The sequence below is a fragment of the Strix aluco genome, chromosome 3 (genome assembly GCF_031877795.1).
Source record: "Strix aluco isolate bStrAlu1 chromosome 3, bStrAlu1.hap1, whole genome shotgun sequence".
Taxonomy (NCBI): domain Eukaryota; kingdom Metazoa; phylum Chordata; class Aves; order Strigiformes; family Strigidae; genus Strix; species Strix aluco.
The window spans coordinates 43,821,882-43,841,039 of record NC_133933.1 but is presented as its reverse complement, the minus strand read 5'-3'; the positions used below and the strand labels follow the sequence as shown (position 1 = coordinate 43,841,039).

Genomic DNA, 19,158 nt, shown 5'->3' with positions numbered 1-19,158 from the left:
TATAACCTTTCCAACTCCTGCTTAGTGCAGCTAGCTCAAAGTGCTTATCCAGTGAGGCTTACCCATCACTCTTTCATATGGGACATGATACTGTTGTATGCCTATGGGCCAAGATGCTGTTTATTAAACTAATAAGCATTCCTAGGGGAATGTGTGAAGACAATTGCTTGCAGATGAAATACTGAAACAAAGTGCCATGTAGCTGCATTTCCCTGCTGTTCATGCAAGGGTGTAGTGACTGTCCAGGCTTTGGCCTATTTCCTGCTAAATGTGTCATGAGCCTGTCAGCCGATTCTTCTGTGAAATTATAGTGGAGTTGTCCAGTGAAGAATAAGAAAGTAAACTCTCTTTTAAGCTCTATCAGTTTTGTTTTGAGAATAAAATGTGACTAATGTGTTTCTGGAACCTGAGTTTCTCCAAATTTATTTGCTGTCCTGTAGGCTTTTCTGTTTCATGTTCCAGACTTGCATCCAGTGTTGAGCTATCCATCTAGTAGAGTCTGATAGATTAGCAGGGCCAGTCTTGGGAGTAATCAATTTAGGTTGTGCCTGTTTTCCTCCTTTCTGGTCCTGAGGAGGGAACAGTCATTCTTCTTCCCTCCCTCTCTTTCTCTGTTTATTGTTGTATCAGAGAATGATCTGATGTTTGTTTTAACACTGAGATGAAGCTGAATTCACTGCTGTCCAGCACTCTTTAAAGTTGGTGTGCTACTTGAATATTTATATCATGCTGACATTTGCTTACTTTAGAGAAGGCTTTATTTCCTTAGAATATTTATCATAGTATCCAGGAATTTCCATGTTGAACTGCTGCTGGATCTGAATGTTGTATATAATTACCTGGGTTCAAGCCCAGTTGCCTAAGGGAACTTCCAAAGAACAACAACTAGCTCTGTGGCACTAGTTAGCTGAAGGAAGAGCTGGCAAGGATTTTTCCTGGACAGTTGTGGAGGAGCCTGGAAAGAAGGCTCACACCTCACTTCAGCTGTGTAGGTAGCTTTGTCTAGCCCATTATAGGAAAAGTAGAGAGTCCTTTCCTTGCATACCTGGCATCATGGACAGGGTGCCTATATCTGATGTGATCTGTTGACCTAGTTATGGTCTGGGATGGAAAATAAGATTTGACGTCTTTTGCATCCTGTTTCCCCCTGATTTCCACCAGTCCCCTTCCCGAAGATAAAGGGGGGAGGGTTGGTGCAGAATCCAGTTCCTGCCTTCCTGACACACTTTGATGCTCTGACCCCCTTTGTGCATAGAATAAAAATGACCAGCTTGAGGCTTGATCAGATCTCAGCCTCCTGTTGTTTCCCATCAGCTTATATGACTCTCTTGGGCTTCTGGGGCTAGAACTGCTCTTTTGCTGCTGTGCATAAGGAGGCACCATGATTTATGAATCAATTAATCACTGCATGCTGAGGAGCTGTTCACGGTAGTTAAACAGTGAAAATAAAACGCTTGAGTATATAATAAAGACGGATCATAATGAATATGACCCTCTACCAATGAACTCTCTTCCTCCCTATATTATACCCCCTACCCATTCTTTCCCAGCACAACCAAGCTATCCAGACATGAAATTTGTCTATCTTGGATAGCATGGGGTTCATCAAATTACTTGATAAGTATTTCTGTGATTCCACCCCCCCCGCCCCCCCCCCTCCCCGTGCAGTCTTCCAGTCTGATTTCAGTTTGCTGATAAAGCCACAAAGGTGCAGAGGAAAAAAAAGAGGTTCTGATACTACTGATTATATATCTTTTTGAGTAGTCATAAGAAAATCTACCAATAAGTCTCTAGAACTTAAGGTAAGGAGGGGAAGGTGAAGTCTGCCTTGCCTGGTCTGTAAAACCACAAAAATGTGGTGTGAAATTTCCAAGAAATACTTCCATCACATAACTGCACAAGAAATGCTTCCATCACATAACTGTCATTGTTTGCTCTGCGTAACACACACATTATTGCTGTGTATTTCTAAAACTGCACGATGCTGTAAGAACTGGACAAGTTTAGTGATAAGCCCCTGCTGAGACTGCTGTTTGGCTCCACACCTTACAGAAGCACTTTGCAATTTAAGCCAGCATTCAGTGGCTGTAGTCAGATCAGGGTGGCATATTGCTCTGGAGAGCACCACTGACATTCAAAGATCTAGCCGTGAGGTGAGGATATGAGGCAAGAGGTTTTAAACCCGATCACATGGTTTTGCACCAAAACTGTGCTTTCCAAGAATAAAATTATTCTTTACAAATTATTGACCCTATACATGTTCAAGAAAATTACTGTTTTATTTTATATTATATTATCAGCAGATACCCAAAATAGTGGTAGAACATTTAATTAACGAAAAAGTTGTGGGGTTTTTTTTCCTGGCTGAAAAGTGTATTCTTGGTAAATGAAATGCTGAAAAGCTCTTAAACTTTATCAAATATCCATCTGTTTTGAATTCTGAAAAGGATTTTGGGAGAGTGATGATACTTCTGTTTTTTTCATTTTTTCTTTACAGGTAGGCTTTGAAATTTTACATTTTCGTGGCAGAATATCTTCTGGATTTTCTGAGTACCAAAAGCTGACATTGATGGGTAGCTGGATTTGTGAACCTTGCTACGAGCCCACTGGTTTTAGTGGAGTTGCTCTTGATCTCACCTGTCTGACTAAGAGTAGATAGATTTCATTCAAGCCAGAAATTAGGTGCAGTGATGTGAAGCGGGTTAATTCATTCTCTCTGCCATGCATTGAAGCTTGCAGTGGAATTATAATATTTGCCACTTATCAGTAAAAGTAAAAGAATTTTTTTCTTTCCAACACAATCTAGTTTCTCATTTTTGTTCAGCTCTGCTGCTGGCATATGTTGACTGTATCTAATGGCCTTTGTTTGCATTCTAAGCTTATCTCATAAATTGGCTTTTGAAATGCACAATCAGCAGTAATAATGTTTCACTGTGGTGACCATGGTTAAACATTTCTCTCCTGTCCCCCCGCTCCCTTCTCTGTTTGATTTTTTTTTAGGACCCAGGTTTTTCTTCTGTGATTCATGACAAGCTCCAAGTTCCTAATACCATTCGTAAGGCATGGAATGAGAAGGACAACAGATGTGATGTTTGTGCCACACACCTGAACCAGTTGAAGCAAGAGGCCATTCAGATGGTGCTGACCTTAGAGCAAGCTGCCAACTCAGAACATTACGATGCCTCACCAGGCTCTCCCCCACCTCTCTCCAATATCCCCACATTAGTGAGTCCCCGGCACATGGGCAGCCTGCAGCCCAGGGACTGGGCATACATGCCTGCTCCTTATGCTACATCTAATTATACAGGCTTTGTTGCCAACAAACACAGTGGAAAACCCAACAGTCTAGGAATTGTCAATGGGGTGGAGAAGAAAAATGGCTCTCCTGGACACCAAGCCAAGGTCAGCTTTCAAATGGCCACCAGCCCCAGCAATGGTAACGTTCTCAACTCTGTGGCTATTCAGGCTCATCAGTACCTTGACGGTACCTGGTCTTTGTCAAGAACGAATGGTGTCACTCTGTATCCCTACCAAGTAAGTATTTTAACATAACAAACTTGTTTGTTTTCTTGCCATTGAAGCTTGCATGGGCATGCTAGCACTGTCTGCTCCTGTGGGGTAGAAGTAGAGCCATTCATATAGTGAGCACCAGAACAAGAAGTGCTATAAATTCCCATTTACCCGATAGGGGATTGAGTTGGAGGAGACACAGATCACAACCAGTATTATTTAGAACACCTTTTGATAATTCAGCTGTTATTAATAATAGAACTAAGCTGTTGTTTTTAATAGCAGATAACTATTCATACAGTATATGCAATTATTCCCTCACACAGTTCTCACTCTCACTCATAATACTTGGTCGGAGCAACAGCTGTGAGCCAACCACAGTTGTTTACTCACAAGTGGAAAGTGGCACTAGTGCATCAGTGACTTCTGGGTTGGTATTCAGGAAGTACCCAGAAGGTCTTTTGGTTCATCACGTATGCATATGATCAAATAGTCTTTGTCTACATATAGCAGGCACTACCTTCGTTGATGTGTTCTAAGTTACATACGTTCTTATTGATGCTAGTGTGTGCTGGTGGCCTTCTGCAGATTCAACTGATTCTTGGTGTTTTGATTTTTATGAGTTCTCATGTATTCAACATCTCCATCAGTCTCTAGAGCTTAGCAGTTCTGGGGAGATTTTAATGTACTTCTCAGCATGGTCTTTTCCTTCTCTTTGACTTGCTGTTTTCTGGTACACCACACTCATAAGTACCTGTAGAACCGATCCACACTAGCTGGCACAGAAGGGGCTTTTATGACAGGAAGTAGGCTTTCTGATGCACTTAGCTGAAGTGGTGGGATTTTCAGAGTGCCCACGCACTTGCAGATTGCAACATAAGCCTATTCTTTGTGTTCCTCTGGCCATCCCTGTTGGCTTCCTTAGGCACATAAATATCTTTGGAAGTTAGTCTTTCTACTAAGTTAAGAACAGATTGCAAGACAGATCCCTAAATTAATATTTAACTTTTATCAGTATGAGTGATATTGCAGCCAGAAAAAAGTGATGGTATTCATAAACATTAAGATACTGTCATGCACCAAAGAAGACTTGGTAAAACCAGAAGTGAACTACAGTTATTTTATCTGGAAAATACGTGACTTTATAGTTTTGTGGATTTATGCTCTAGTGAACCTGAATCACATTTGGTCAGGTCAATATGTGATTGTAGTTTGTTCTGAGAAAAAAAAAATCTGATCTAAGTTTGATCTAAGAAAAAAACCTGAACAAAGAATGCACATTAAGAAAACTGAATAATTAGGAAAATCAGTTCAGTCTTATTGCATTCACAATCTTTTAGATTCATGTTCTACGAAAACATGGGTTTTGTTTACTTTTTAATAATGTTTATGGTTCCTAGATAGTTCATTTTGTCTTAAAAATATTTACTGAGGAGAATCTAATATTCAAAACTTTACAGACTGATCCTGTAGTTTGGCTACAGTTGGATTAAGGACTGCTCCCTACCATTTCCCTTTCCTTTCAATAACCTTGAAATAGAAAAAACACCCTACCCCCCCCCCCCCCCCCAATAAACAAAAAAACAAATCAAAAAACCCAGACAAACTGGAAAAAACCCAAACAAACATAGCAATGTTGGTCTGTAATGCACTGTGTTGATAGTAAGTTTTATATTCTCTTTAAGATTCCACCTTCAAATGTTAAAATTCTCACTAGTGTCACAATTAATTGTTCGGTCATGGAATAATAATGATAGCTTTTGTCTTTAAACACATTGAAAGGATTTTAGTGTTTGATTATGTAGTATCTGTATCAGACTGGGAATTAGCCAAGTAAGAAGAAAAACTTTGAAAAGTAATTTATTTGTCATTTGAAGTAGTAGGAAGATGCAAGCTTTGCTTTTTCTGCTTTTGTTAGCTACCCATTTTCAGAACGTTTTAGATCTCTCTCCCATATAAATATATTTTTTGTTATGCAGTTACAGTTACAAAACTGCTGGGGAAGAGCGCTGGGAAGATGAATCTCTTATCTTGATTTGAAGGTGAATTAAAAGAGGCACTAGCTACTTACTTGCTAATGTCTATATATTAATTAAATGTTCTTGTTTTCCCTTAAGAATAGTGATTAGAAAAACCTCACTGTGCATTATCTAAAAGGAATAGCAAATAATTTCTTGTAATAAAAGGCCTTACACTTCACACAGAGAGCTACAGTGCCCTTCTATATCATAATCTTGTTAAATTGATGTCCAGGGAGAAGTCAGTCTCATGGCTCTAGACTTAATGGCGCCTGTTGTAGACACCTCCCATTGTAAATTAGCTTTTGTTAGACAGTCTAGATAACTTGACAGAAATTGTTGAGTACCTTGAAAATTGACCATGTTTTTTTCCTTGAAGTATCACCAAAAAGAGAAAACATTAGTTTGGAAGTGATATTCTCTGGTTCAGAATTGACTCATGGCAATTTTAGGCATCAAAAGGTATTCCCACTGTTGTAAGTTCTAGGATGTTACTCCCTTCTTAGGATCTTCCCCTTCAGACTGCCTAAAATAAGAACCTTGTTATGGGGAATAAATTACAACTTTTGTTTGAGTTCAGGTAGGAAAAAAACAATGTAAAAAAAAATGGAGTGTTGTGATATTGTAGGGCTCAGCTGCTGCAGTAGTGTAGGGCAAGTCTTAAATGACATGCCACTATTCAATTACTTTTGCAGAAAGAGTAATTGCTATCAGGAGTAAGTAAAGCAAATGTGAAATTACACACTGACAGATTTAATATTGTATTATATGCTTAAAGTCTGAAAAATAGAAGAAGTAATACTGTCTTTAACTGGAGATGCATGTCAGATGTAAAAGAAACTTTCTAATAATTTCATGGAGGCATTATGGGAACTCATCAATGGAGTCTCCTAAGAATAAGTCAGAGAAATAGCTGTTAAGAATTGTTTAGGCAAAACTGGTCCCACCTGGAGATTAGGAGATGGTTTAGATGACCCCATCAGTCCCCACCTGCCCTGTTTTATGTGATTCCATATTTAGCCACCCCTTGACTAGACAGAAATGAAGATTTGGTTCCAAAAACCTGTGATGTCCCCTAGGCCTGGCTCACAAATGAACAGGTGATGCTGTTTTCTGTAAGGGGCTAAATGAAATTTTGCTGGTAAGCGGTCCTCTTATAAAACAGGGAATCGGAGGCAGGGAAAGGGAACTGACAAAAAGCATGGCCTGTTAAAACCCTTTTACGAACACAGGAATGCTGAAATGGTTACCTAGTCAGGGTAAAAGTGACCCCTTTCTGTTGAATACATGTAGGAAAATATCAGTCAAAATTGAATAGAATTTGATCCAGAGTCTGAAAAACTTGCTCTTTCAGTCATTAGCTGGTAACATTTGTATACCCTGGCGATCAGACTGTTTTAACACTTGTAAAGGCTTCTGTTGATCTCCCTATCACGCAAAGGGATTTAGGTCCTTCCATGCTCAGAGAAAACTAATTTAAACTGGTGAAGTTTTACCTGAGAAGGGCTGTAACTATTTGTGCAGCTGCTAATGTTAATTACAGGATACCACAGTGTTAAGTACATTTCTGCTGTTTACCAGTTATTACATAACATTTCTTAAGAAAAAGAAACCTTTGGGCCTGGGGTACTAGTGTAGGAGCCAAAAGTCCAAATACCTTGCTAAAATGATTGCTTCTAGTAATTTTTAGAGAATGTGATTCTAAATTGGATGCATAACATTTTTATTACTTAGCTGCTAAAGTAGCTAAAACAAAACCACCACATTAAAGAATAAGATAGATTTGGGTCCTTAGTAGTTCAGACTGATTTAGTGTTTGCTTTCAAAGGGAAGGGAGTTGAAAACAGTGACTAGATTAAGCTGGTTACACTAAAACACTTTTTCTGGAGTAAAACTGCTCCATTATTTAGAAGTAGTTGTTGTCCTTTAGAATGGGCACCCTTTTTAAACCTAAATTAACTTCATGGTTCGTGCATGTTGGTGTGCCTCTAAACCAGAAGCATAGCATTAGCTGCATTGTGGTGTGAGCTGCAGAACATAAAATGGTAGGCATTTCATTGGTGCTCTAGTTACCTTCTTGGATCTGCATAAGAATCTTTGTATGTCTTTTAAGTAGATTATTTTAAAAGGCAAACCAAAAAAAAAAAAAAAAAAAATTAGCACCATGTGTTTGGTTGATTTGGATGACAGGAAGGTAAGAAAAAACCAGTGAACTGGAAAAGGCCAACTGTTCCAGGAACAATGTGGGCCATGAAAGGGAAGGATGGGTAACAACTGTGGCTGTTGATGTGGGTAAGCATCTCCTGCTCCAGACCTTGAGGTTGGGAAGTTTGATTTTGGTAAGGAAAAAGGTAGTGCGTGTAAGAATTTGACTAGGGGTACTGTGAACATAATGATATCCAAGGAAAAAGTGGGTTTTTTTCTCCACTGCACTTAAAAAGACCCTTTTGACCAAAAGTTTGGAAAATGAGATCTTAAACTACTGAGAGCCTCTTGGCCCCAGGCGTAATGATCTCAAGCCTATTCAGAGAGTTATCAAAGGCTTTGTTTGTGTACAATTGATGAAAGCCTACAGTATGTGCTTTCTGTTTCCTCTTTATGTATAATGTGTGTTTAGAAGAACACTGTGCTCTGAGAAAGTACCAGCTTGTTCTGGAAGTTTTGCAGTGATGAATGATTTGTTTGGAGTTTACTTAGGTCATGGCTGTCTCATAACACATCAGTTCTTTCAGGCACAGGCTTTTAAAAAGAAACTGGTAATGATTAGAGTTGGGCACAAGATGGAGAGTTCAGATACAGAGCCAATGCCTGTGTGTGGGGTATTCCCATCCAGGATTTTGATTCCACGATTTTTTTCCAAGTCTCTGCTGCTTCTGTCACTTCTTAGTGTTCAGCAGGATAAAGCTGAAATGTTAATGATTGCTACAGCAGTGCCAGGGAAATTTAAGGAGTTTCTAAACCATATAATGCAAGGTACAGAAATCAAGTTACTTGCTCCATCTGTAGACTAACAGGTGTCTTCTATAATCATTCCATGCTTCCTAGAGCCAGACCTATTTTGCCAAAGCATCTTAGCAACAAAAGAAGAGGAAATTTTTATACTGGCTCTTATAGTACCGTGTTTTTATGTGACTCCACAATTCAGTATGAGATACCTAACACAGGAGGTATTTTGCCTTTGTGCAGTTAGGTTTTGGTCCAGAATTTTTTAGATGGCTTATGTTTCAATAGCAGTTCAGTCACTGAACATATGAGATCCACATTTGAGTGTGATGGCTCCCTGAACATAGTAGAAAACTTTGTTTCTATTACTGCAAGCTCATGAATGACGTTGCTGAACAAATGTGTGCAAACTCTTGCACTGATTTTTTTTTTGATTCTGTGACCTGGACTGTAACGACAAAGTAACTATGTAGTGAGACTGTGGACTAAAAGTGCAGGAAATTTATATTGAAAGATTGTTTGACTGGGCCAAGAAACAGATTGTCAAACGAATTCATTGGCACTGAAATTATATCCCTGCTTAATTATCTCTGTTCCCCCATGCATTAGTTGTTATCTCTGAAGTAGCTTTCCTCTGACTAAAAGCCTTTTTAAACCACATCACTAATAATTAGCTATGACCCTACTAGAGTCAGTGTATGTCATCAGCTGACATTTTGCCATGATTGTTTGATCATTCAATTTGTGTATTACAGGAGTTGGCTATTTGTATTTCATTTCTCTTGTCCACTCCTCAACTAGCAGCCCAGTTGTATACTGGTTCTTCAGTATCATCAAGAGCGGAAACTGAAGTCTATGTGAACTGTAGGAGGCGTTTCTTTTTTGCATTACTCTGGTGTGATTTGATCTCTTATGGCATTTTTATGCATGGCTTAACAACCTTAGAATCATTACTTTTCCCCTTCATGATACTGGGGTGACCAAGGGAAGAAAGAGGTAAAGGGTATCCCATGGACTGAAAAGAGCTAAGTAGGCTTATCCTATGAGTATGAAAACCCCATGACTCAACTGTGATGCGAGTAAGAAATCGGTGGACTATTAGAGGAGTGAGTTAATCCTGTAAATTGGCAAAAGCCAGAGATCACAATTAGTGAGGATTTGGAGTCTTGGTTTCCTCCCCTGCTCTGTAGTTTAAGGATTTTGTCCACATGTGAGACTAGTTTCTTTTCTGAAATAATAGCTGTGCTGATTGCTTGTATCATTGAACAAAAGTATAAACTGAGAGGAGGGGAGGTGTTTTAACAGTGAGAAAAATGGTGTAGAGATGGGATGGAGAGAGGGAGAAGATAAACTGATACATCAACACAAAATGTCCCTTTGTTTCCCATGCTGTAAATAAGGTGGTACAAAATCAGAGAGAAAAATGGTTAGCTTCTGCTTTATTTCATAGTTCAAGAACAGAGAGTTAAAAGACAGCCAATTTGGAAGTGAGAAGAGGAAATATGCTTTTCATGCAATGTACAGTTCTGTGGAACTTACTGCCGTGGAAATAGTATTGAGGCCAAGAGCTTAGGAAAATTCATAAAAGGATTATGTGTTTATGTGGGCAATAAAAAAATCCATTCTTTCTGATATTAGGATAAAAAAAAGTAAGAGATACGTTTCCATATAGCATGAGGCAATTGGTACCTTATATTCTATGGAGAAGGCTTCCTTTAAATAGTTCAATATATAGCTAAGGACTAGAATTCCTGAAACTACCACTGAAGCTTTCCAGCACAGGTGTAACTGGGCTGACTGGGAGAAGGATACTGATGTACTTAGTCATCTTTTAGACTCTTTGTCTGTCTGTTCTGAAAGTGGCCCTTGAGTGGCAGCTGGAGAGGGAGCTTAAATTAGAGCCTGAACCTGGTGAAGGATAAACACCAGATGACTGGTGCTGTGTTTTGGATGGAGGCCTGTGATAAACAGATTAGTGAAGAGTGCATTTCCAACAGTTTCAACAACATTGCCAGAGTTCAAGGTAAGTGTTGTACATTTCAGAAATCTCTATTTTTTATTTTTTTTTTTTTTTAAATTTCTTACTCAAGTGTGTGAAGATTCATGGCTTCTAAAAACTCTCTTGGGTCAAATCATTCATATGAGCAACATGTTGGTTTTTAATGCTGCATAAAGTTTCAATCCTGTGGCTGATATTTCTCCTGTACTTGCTGTTCCAACATCTGTTGCAAGAAGAGAGAAAATAGAAATATATAAAACCAAAGGTAGCTCACTCTGAGATGGGAAGGAGAAGATGACAAAAGAATTAGAAAGGAAATTTTTAGGAGTTTCCCTTTAGATTGCCAAGGGATACCACTCAAGACACAAATCAACGTATTGTCTCCTTGACCAAGACATTTGTTTCTCATGTTGTTTTACATAAATGGGACATAGAGATAAGATTAGATTTAGGAACATCATCATAAATATTTCTTTTGTTTGTTTGTTTGTTTTGCTTGTTGTAAAATCCTGTTCTAACCTTTGGTTTTGCTTACAAAAAGATTTGGGCTTTTAAATGTGAAGAATTGTATTACTGTGCAAAAAATAACTTGACAAAGCCTTTTTCTTTGCTATGTTGTGCTTTTGGGAAGTAAGGAATAAATAGCTAGAGGCTGATGTAACTCTGAAATGTAATTCCACACAGCTATCATGTAAAACCATTGTTTTCTCTAAAGTGTTTCTGAAATGGTGTCAGAAATGGAACATCGAATTCTCTGGTGGGACAGCTCTCTTTAATTCAGTGGACTTGAGTTAAAGTGGTTGGTTGTTCCCTTATATTCCAGAGCACTGCAAACTTGAGAGGTGGGTGTTGTCAGATAAAATACATTCAGGGCCAGACTCTCTTTTGTCTCACTCCAGGATAATTGCTTTGCAGTTGACATGGCTACATCAGTGTAATACAGATAAGAATGAGATCAATGTCAACCTTATAAGATCTCATCAGCCAGACTGTGAGGACAGCTGTGGTGATGGGAGTGAATATGGTGTCTTGCACTCTAAGTGGGCTCAACTTCCCTTTGGGCTGGTGGACAGGAAAGTTTTCTTTTTCCATATACCTCTGGTGTGACCGAACGCTGAAGAGTCTGTTGGAACTACTTCTCGTGACAAATGAAAGCAGAAGGCGGATTGTCCAGCAGCTTTTGAACCTTGAATGTGCCTAGCTGTATTTTATGAAGAATAAGGAAGGATTACATCTGTACAGGGGTGAGAAAAAGCCCCTCTCAGCTAATGAAACCATCTTTTAAATCTACAAAACCGCTCTGAGGAGAATGAAATTGCACTTCATCTTTCACTCCCACCTAACCTCTCTAGTTGAATTCAGAACTGCTCCAAGGCTGAAGGGGAAACGAAGATAATGAGCTCTCATCTTCCAAGGGGTTGCTTGGTGCTCATTGTCCTTAATGTCACTAGCACATCTCAGCAGGAGCATCTGTAGCTCTTCCTTGTATGCACAAGAGTCACCATCACTCATGTCATCTGAGGACTTTGGTTTTATAAACCAAGAGTCTTAGGTCTGACTGGTAGATGTGAACGTCAAGCGATTAAGCTGCAACCAGTGCAAGGTAATAGTTGTATGGATGGAAGTGCAAGTGAAGTGTTTCTGTTGTGACAGCTCTTTGAATCAAATACATTCATCTGTCATGCTTTACTTCAAATGGTTTGATTTTATTTGAATTTGTGAAAGTGGCATATATATGTGTTTAATAAATAGCTGGCTAAATTTGTACACAGGGTTTTGGCTAATGGGAAAAGCAGAAAAAGAATTAAAGGTTGGAACTACACTTGATAAAATCACTTCTGCTTCCCTAACTTCATTGTGACTGCACTGATCTACAATGAGTGCAGCTTGATGTCACTGATTAATTATAAAACACACCTGTAATACGAATTCTGCAATTTCTTTACACCTTTTACTCTATATATTACTCTGCAAGAAAGTCAAGGCTATTACTAAAAGCAGAGTTTAGGCCTAGTTTTGAAAAAGATTCCTATTTTAAAGCATATAGAGTGATATTTTCTTTCCTGTAAGAGACAGATAGCTGATAGGATTTATTATTCCTTTTCTTCCTGACAGGTTTTAGGCTGATGGTGCTAGGCGGTGTTGCTGGATTTAAACACAGATCATAAGCACAATCTTCTCTGTGTTTTATTCCTGTATATTTTCTCAGTTACTGCAGTGCAACATAGAAGATGGAAAATTAACTCAAGTATTATTAAAGAAATTATACAGAACACATCAGAAGAAAATGTATAGTAATGAGATATCATCAGTTCTTAATTGATCAGTCTCTCTGATCCCTGAAGATTTTGTGTGAAGTTCATTGCCAATGTGCAGGAGGTAAAAATGGATGTGACACGATTCTCAATTGTACCATACAGGTATATCATGGCAGTGATCACAGACAGGACTGACAGGGAAAATGCGCTCAGAAAGCTTTGTCTGCATTTGGACCAGCTTCTATGAAAGTCATCATGAAGAGTTTTGCAATGTTAGGTAGGTTTAACTGAGGCTTAGTCTGCAAGCTTGTGGAAGGTTTTTGATTTTTTTGCTTTGAAATAATGTAAACCAAAACTATAATTGTTTGTCTTGTTCAGCAAATAATACAACCAGCTACTATTCAGGTGACTTAGGAGAACAGGTCAGGGAGCCCTGGTGGCCTGAAACAAATTACAAGAGCATCAGAGGGTGTCCTAAAGCTTATCTATTTTATTTTATATTTAGGTGTAAATGCTAAATAAATGATCAAGTTGTTTTCATGTAAATAAGTGCTTTGGAGGGAAAAAACTGCTTCTTATGTTACCAGCTTTTTATTATTCTCTGCCCTAGACAGTCAGCACAAGGGTCTTTGCCTCCATAATACTAAATGCCTGGAAGTGCCATTTGCAGCCAGGATTTAGTAATGTCGCTGATTATCTCCTGAGTGTTGTCTTGCACTTCAGAGCCTTTGTAAAGATCCTTTTAAACATGGCCAGAGACCAGCTTATCAAGATTTATTCCTATTTATATAAAAGTAGGTGAAATGCAGACACTTGGCCTGATGATAGCTAGGGCTAGATCAAGATTTCTGGAAAGGGTCTTGAGACAGGGGTTATGTATGTGCAGGTTATGAGATTTTTTCCAAGCTCTGTGATGTGGATTTCTTTGCTTCCTTTTCCATTAACTGCTCAATGACTTTAATCGTATATTGTGAGTATTTGCCTCTTCTGCCTGCCCCCTCAATGCTTTGTCTCTGAGGCAGAGACAGTCAGCACTGGTGCAAGGGGCCGTTAGTTCTGGGGCCTCTAGGCATTTTGTGATATAATGAATAATAGAGCACCTTATTCCTCGTATGTTCTCCAGTGAAGGTGGTTTCAAGTGTGGCAGTGGAGGCTTATTATGGCTTGGTTTCCTTTTGAATGTGAGAGTATGGGAGGGCGTCTATTAGTTACAAATGCTTAACAGACATACTGGAAAACAACTGATTGCTCCTGGACAATTTTATATCATTAGTGAGAAAAAAAAGAATTTCGTTAATGCTATTGCTGCTAATATTCTTGTGTCCAGTTTGAATACACTGAGTAGAAATGCCTCTTCATAATTTCTTGGAGAATCCATGGATGGTACCACATAAAGCCAAAGGGACCTGTCAGTAGCCACCACTCTACTAGAACAAGAGAATGGTTTGTGCTTAAGTGATTAGAGAATTTGCTCCCAAGACTTTTAAATGTTGCACGGAAGGAAAAATTAAATTCTACCAGGAAACATTTAATGTAAACTCAGCTGAAAGAGAACTGAAGTGTTAACTGTATAATATTTTGCAGACTTTAAAGTCCATTCCTGTAAAAGGACCCAAAATACTTTGAACATCAAGATTAAACCTTGGCAATACATTTGAAGGAAACAAACTTTATTGTCCCACTCTTTATGTGTTAAGAAGCAGATGTACAGGAAAGTGGAAGGATATGCTTGACATGGGTGCTACATCTTTTGCAAAGAGTTGTGAAAATAACCTTTTCTTCTGTTACACTCAGGACAAAAAGGGGCATCTTGTCATTTCATATGTGGAAGTTAGATTTTTCTGTGCCTGCCTGGAGGAATCAATAGCAGAGTGGATTATGAAACAGAGAAATTACAAGGGTTCACAGCAGTTTGGAAAAACTTTGGAAACAAGAGACTGACTAAAAATATCTTGCTGGTTGATTGTTTTTTATCTTCAAATATGGCTTGAACTGGGATTTTTGTCAGTTGGGCAGAGTTCATACACTTTACCATTTGCAACAAGCTCCTACTGTGCTTTCTGAAAAGAAAAAACTTGAAAACAAGGGCTTTGCTTTAAATGGATTCACTTGAAAGCATGCCCTTGGGAAAGAACAAGGCTATAGAAGTTTTCAATTGACCTCTGAAGTTTTTCAGGTTTTAGAATCATTGGAACATATTCTTTAAAAAAGCTTGAGTCCAGGATATATTTTCCTTGTTTACTCTGCCTTAATTCCTAATAAAAGTAGTTCCAGCAAATACTAAGACCCTGTCATCCTCTTACAATGCTATGTTTCCTCCTAGGGAACCTTCCGTAATGCTATTCAGCTGGAAAATTGAACTTTGAAACTGTAAACTTTTTTTCTTGAACCTTCATAATCATGTATTTCTCCTGGATAGGACTGAACCCTGTGTCTGTAGGGGACACTATTCAGGATTGGGTATTTTGAAGTTCTAGTCCTCTGGGTTCGTCACAGGGCTAATCTGCACCTGTTTTACATGGCTTCTGTCACTGCGGCCATTGTGAGCAGAGGACCGTAGTGGTGGGAAGTATTTGGAGAATTATCCCTGAATTTTTTGGTTTAGTGCATAAACAGTATGGAGAATGTAATGTTTTGATGCATAAATATATTCATTCCACTTCTAATTTTTTGGGGCATCCTTGGTCTGTTTTCTTTACTTGTACATGCATGTATTTATGTATATACACACACAAATATACCTTTTTCTTCCACTTCATTTTCTCTAGGAAAGACTCTTGTGCTGCTTTTCCAAAAGAAATTGCTGATAAACTTCAGGATATATTGTGATCTGAACTCAAGTTCACTCCACTGGTGACAGAGCATCATCATGTTTTTTCCTTTTAGTAACTGTATGCCATTCTGCTGATATTCAGAAAATCAGAGAATCAGAGTATACCCAGTTCTGAAAGTTAATGTTGTAGAAGGGGAAGTGTTTCAGCCCCTCTTAAGAATACACACTAAGCAGCAGTTCTAGAACTGTGTCAGACTTGGTTCTTTATTATCCTACATACGGAATAGTGCTTTATATTTTGGAGCTAGTTCGTGCTCATCTTGTATTCCCTTTGTCCTAGTGTAAGTGACAGTGCAAGATGACTTAGTAAATGCCTAAAGTTTACCTTGTGAAGAGACATGTGAAACCTTTTTCTTCCGTTACACATATTACAACACTGCGCTTCCACTGACCTGCAGTCAGTGATCCTTCTTTTGGCATGCCACTGTGGAACAGAAAATCAGCCCATGATGCTTACTAAAAATTAATTAAAATAGAATAAATGCTTCCTTTGATTTAAAAATAACTTCTGAAACTTTTACGTTACAAACTCATAAGCAAGTTGAAGGGGAGAAATCCAAAACATTTCATGTACAAATAAAAATTCTCTGTGGAGTGCTGAAAGCCAAAATGAAAACTGAAGATAACCATGAGACATTTATTACAGTTCAGAATGGTTTACTAGAGTTTAGGCATCATTTCAGATGATGAGCTTGTTTGTTGTTTTTATATTTGGACTTCATTAAATGCATTTAATTAAATCTATTGTAAATCTGTTTTATTCCCAAGGGGCTGGTTAATGTAATCTTCCTGTTTGCTTATAAAAAATATCAACCAATAGTTCCTGCACTAGTTTTAATCACTGTTTATTTTTAGCCCTAGTAAAGTGCATTTTGTCCGTTTAGTTTATTGTGCAAACTCCTTAGGGCGATGGTTCTTCGTCTTTGTGTCCTATGTAGAAGAAACTGTATATTCATTATTGCTGTGTTTTTTTTAAATTTAAAAAAAAAAAAAAGCTGCTTGAAGGTTAGTTAGGCTGACCTTCATGAGGAAGAAATAAATGTAGCTGTAAGACTTGACTGTATACTTTCAGATGATTTTCTTACAGTGATATTCTCTCTTAACCTTCTGACTTTTGACTGTTAAGATCTTTTAAGTTTTCCAAGTAGTTTGTTTTTTTGATCTCTCCTGTCTCTTAGGCTACCAATGGTAAAAGTGATCAGGGTATGTAAAGGAACGAGGATAAAAATTTGCAACTGTTAGTGGTAAAAATTAGGAAATTATAAGCCTACAAGGAGGCAGAAATTAAGAAAATGACAAGGGCCTTAGATGATTAAAAAATATAAGTCTACCTGAGATTAATGTTTTGCAGAGATAGGCAGTAATTTATAACAAAAACTGGAAGAACATGCTGTGTATGTACTGTGAACGAATTTTGCTGTGAAAGTATACACAAAGTGTACCTATAAGTAAAGACTAAATAATTGGCAGTATTTACTGTGCACACTGCATTCCAAAGTTAAACACATTAGGTAGTAAGATGCATAAGACTTTGCATGCGAATGTCATTTATTTGTCTTTTACAGCCCTTCTAGACAAGAAATGGCTGATATGAGATCATTAAAGCTGTATGGAGTCTACCCTAGGTTTGATCCGAGTTGTGTTTTACTGGAAAATAATCCTTGATGAATCAAGTAGTTATCTGTCCACCCAAAATTCTCATGATAGGTTGTACTGATAGAATTTGAAAGAATATTGCCTTTTGGGGAATGGTTCCTGTTTGTTAGTGCTGCAGGTTAAGGATGTTCGATTGTTCCCTCTCCTGCCTTTTCAGAAAGGGCTGTAGAGCACAGACTAGAGCCAGTGCCCCTTCCTCTTTACTGTTCACTTTTCAGAACTGTGCAATTTTGAAAATATGCATGTCTGTAGTTCATATCTTCCAAACTGATCATTGATTTTTTTTTTTTAATGCCATCTGAGAAAAGTAAAGGAGTTGTGTCTCAGCATTGTCTAAAAAGAAGAATCATCTAAAATCAGTGGGGATTAGAAAATATTGTTCATCATCTGACCTTATTTAGCTGTTCAGTGGACATGGGGATTGGTACTAATTACTCAGTCTGCAAGTGTATGTGCACTAAATTGCAGCTGAGAATAGGCAGTCAGCATGCTTAAAGTTCTTAGTGTACAAGGGCCCTAAGGGGAAACGTGGGAATGTGATCTTCATACTGTAAAGCTGTCATAGCGAAGAAGGATTAGGATGGTTCCTGCAGACCAAAATGCAGATTACAGGTACTGGGGAAAGATCATTGTGATGCTAGGTCAGCTTCAGCTAGTGTAATGTTGAGCCAGAGCCTGGAAAAGTGTGTTCAGCTTGACTTACAAATTAAAAATGGCCAACTGAAACAATTTTGATGGAAAACATGATAGAAGTTGCAGCAAATAAGAGAAGGCAAAAACACGATTAGTTTGGAAAGTAGAAGTAGACTAGGATTATATGTAAAAAGCTGAGAATATTTGGTGCTGTGTAAGAAAGATGCATCCCATTCAGCAGAGTACCACAATGAGTGCGTAGCCTCATGCTAACAAGTTGACCTCTGTGCCATGGAAAGGAGACCAGAACAGAGAGAGGCCCAGTTTCTAATGATTTACAGTATGAACCAACAGAGCTCAATTTAATGTTCAGTTGAGGATGTGCTGCTCCTCTTTTTTGCTTTCATTAGCTATGAGGACAGTAAATCTAGAGCAAACAGAAGACAACACAGCATAGCTTGGCACTTAGTCAACCTATAGAATTCACCCCAGGAAGCAGCCTCCAAGTCAAATGCTTACAGCTAAGTGATTTTTATGACTACTAATAACAGTTGTAGCTATGCAAACTAAGTTAATAAGGCAACCAAATCTATACCTTAAGGCATTCACCTTCAGGGTCAGGAAGGAACTGTTTCTGTCCAGCTACTGGTCTCATTTGAAGACTGTTCTGGCACCTTAAGAATTCTTTTCATGTATTCCTGATAAAAAATGATGGTTGTTGCTGTCATAAAATAATTTTAAAACCTCAGCAGGACATTTTTATTATTAACATGAAAGTAAGACAGGTGTTCATGTATTGTGACAGAGGTTAGAAAGACCAACCTTGTTAAATTTATAGAGAGGTCACTCCTGCTGATGCATAGCTTATGCAGAGCTGCCTGGGATTGTTTTTTCCTTTAAAAACTGCATACTGACTCCTCTGGAAATGAGACAATTTCATGGCAGCTCCCATTAGCACTGATAAGTGTCAAATTAGCTATAGCCCCATCTCCATGTTGTTACCACGAAAAAGGAACACCTGCAAGGGGCTATTAATAGTAGGGACAGAAAAGGGGAAGGCAGCTACACAAAGCCAAAGGGCAATGCAATTCAGCATGACTGTTACATTGTGAGATGGTGGATTAGGCCATGGTTTTTGCAATTCACTGCCAAGGTGGAAGTTTTCAGTATGGAAGTTGAGGCTAAATGCTGTTTAGCTGTGGGAAAAGAGGAACATGATATTGTTATGCTTTTTGACTTGAGATGTTGACTGGTGCCAAGGTCTTGCAAGGTACTTGCATTGAAAGGATATGCTGTTGACTTCTGAAG

The 19,158-nt window shown here is 38.4% G+C and overlaps 1 protein-coding gene across 1 annotated transcript in view; it reads left to right on the top strand.

Annotated features, from left to right (window-relative positions):
• The window catches only part of KIF26B (kinesin family member 26B), a 313,880-nt gene that overhangs the window by 89,241 nt on the left and 205,481 nt on the right, over positions 1-19,158 (top strand). Inside the window, exon 3 of the mRNA XM_074818335.1 lies at positions 3,001-3,534. Within this exon, the coding sequence (XP_074674436.1) occupies positions 3,001-3,534 (534 nt within the window). The remainder of the gene's footprint in view (positions 1-3,000; positions 3,535-19,158) is intronic.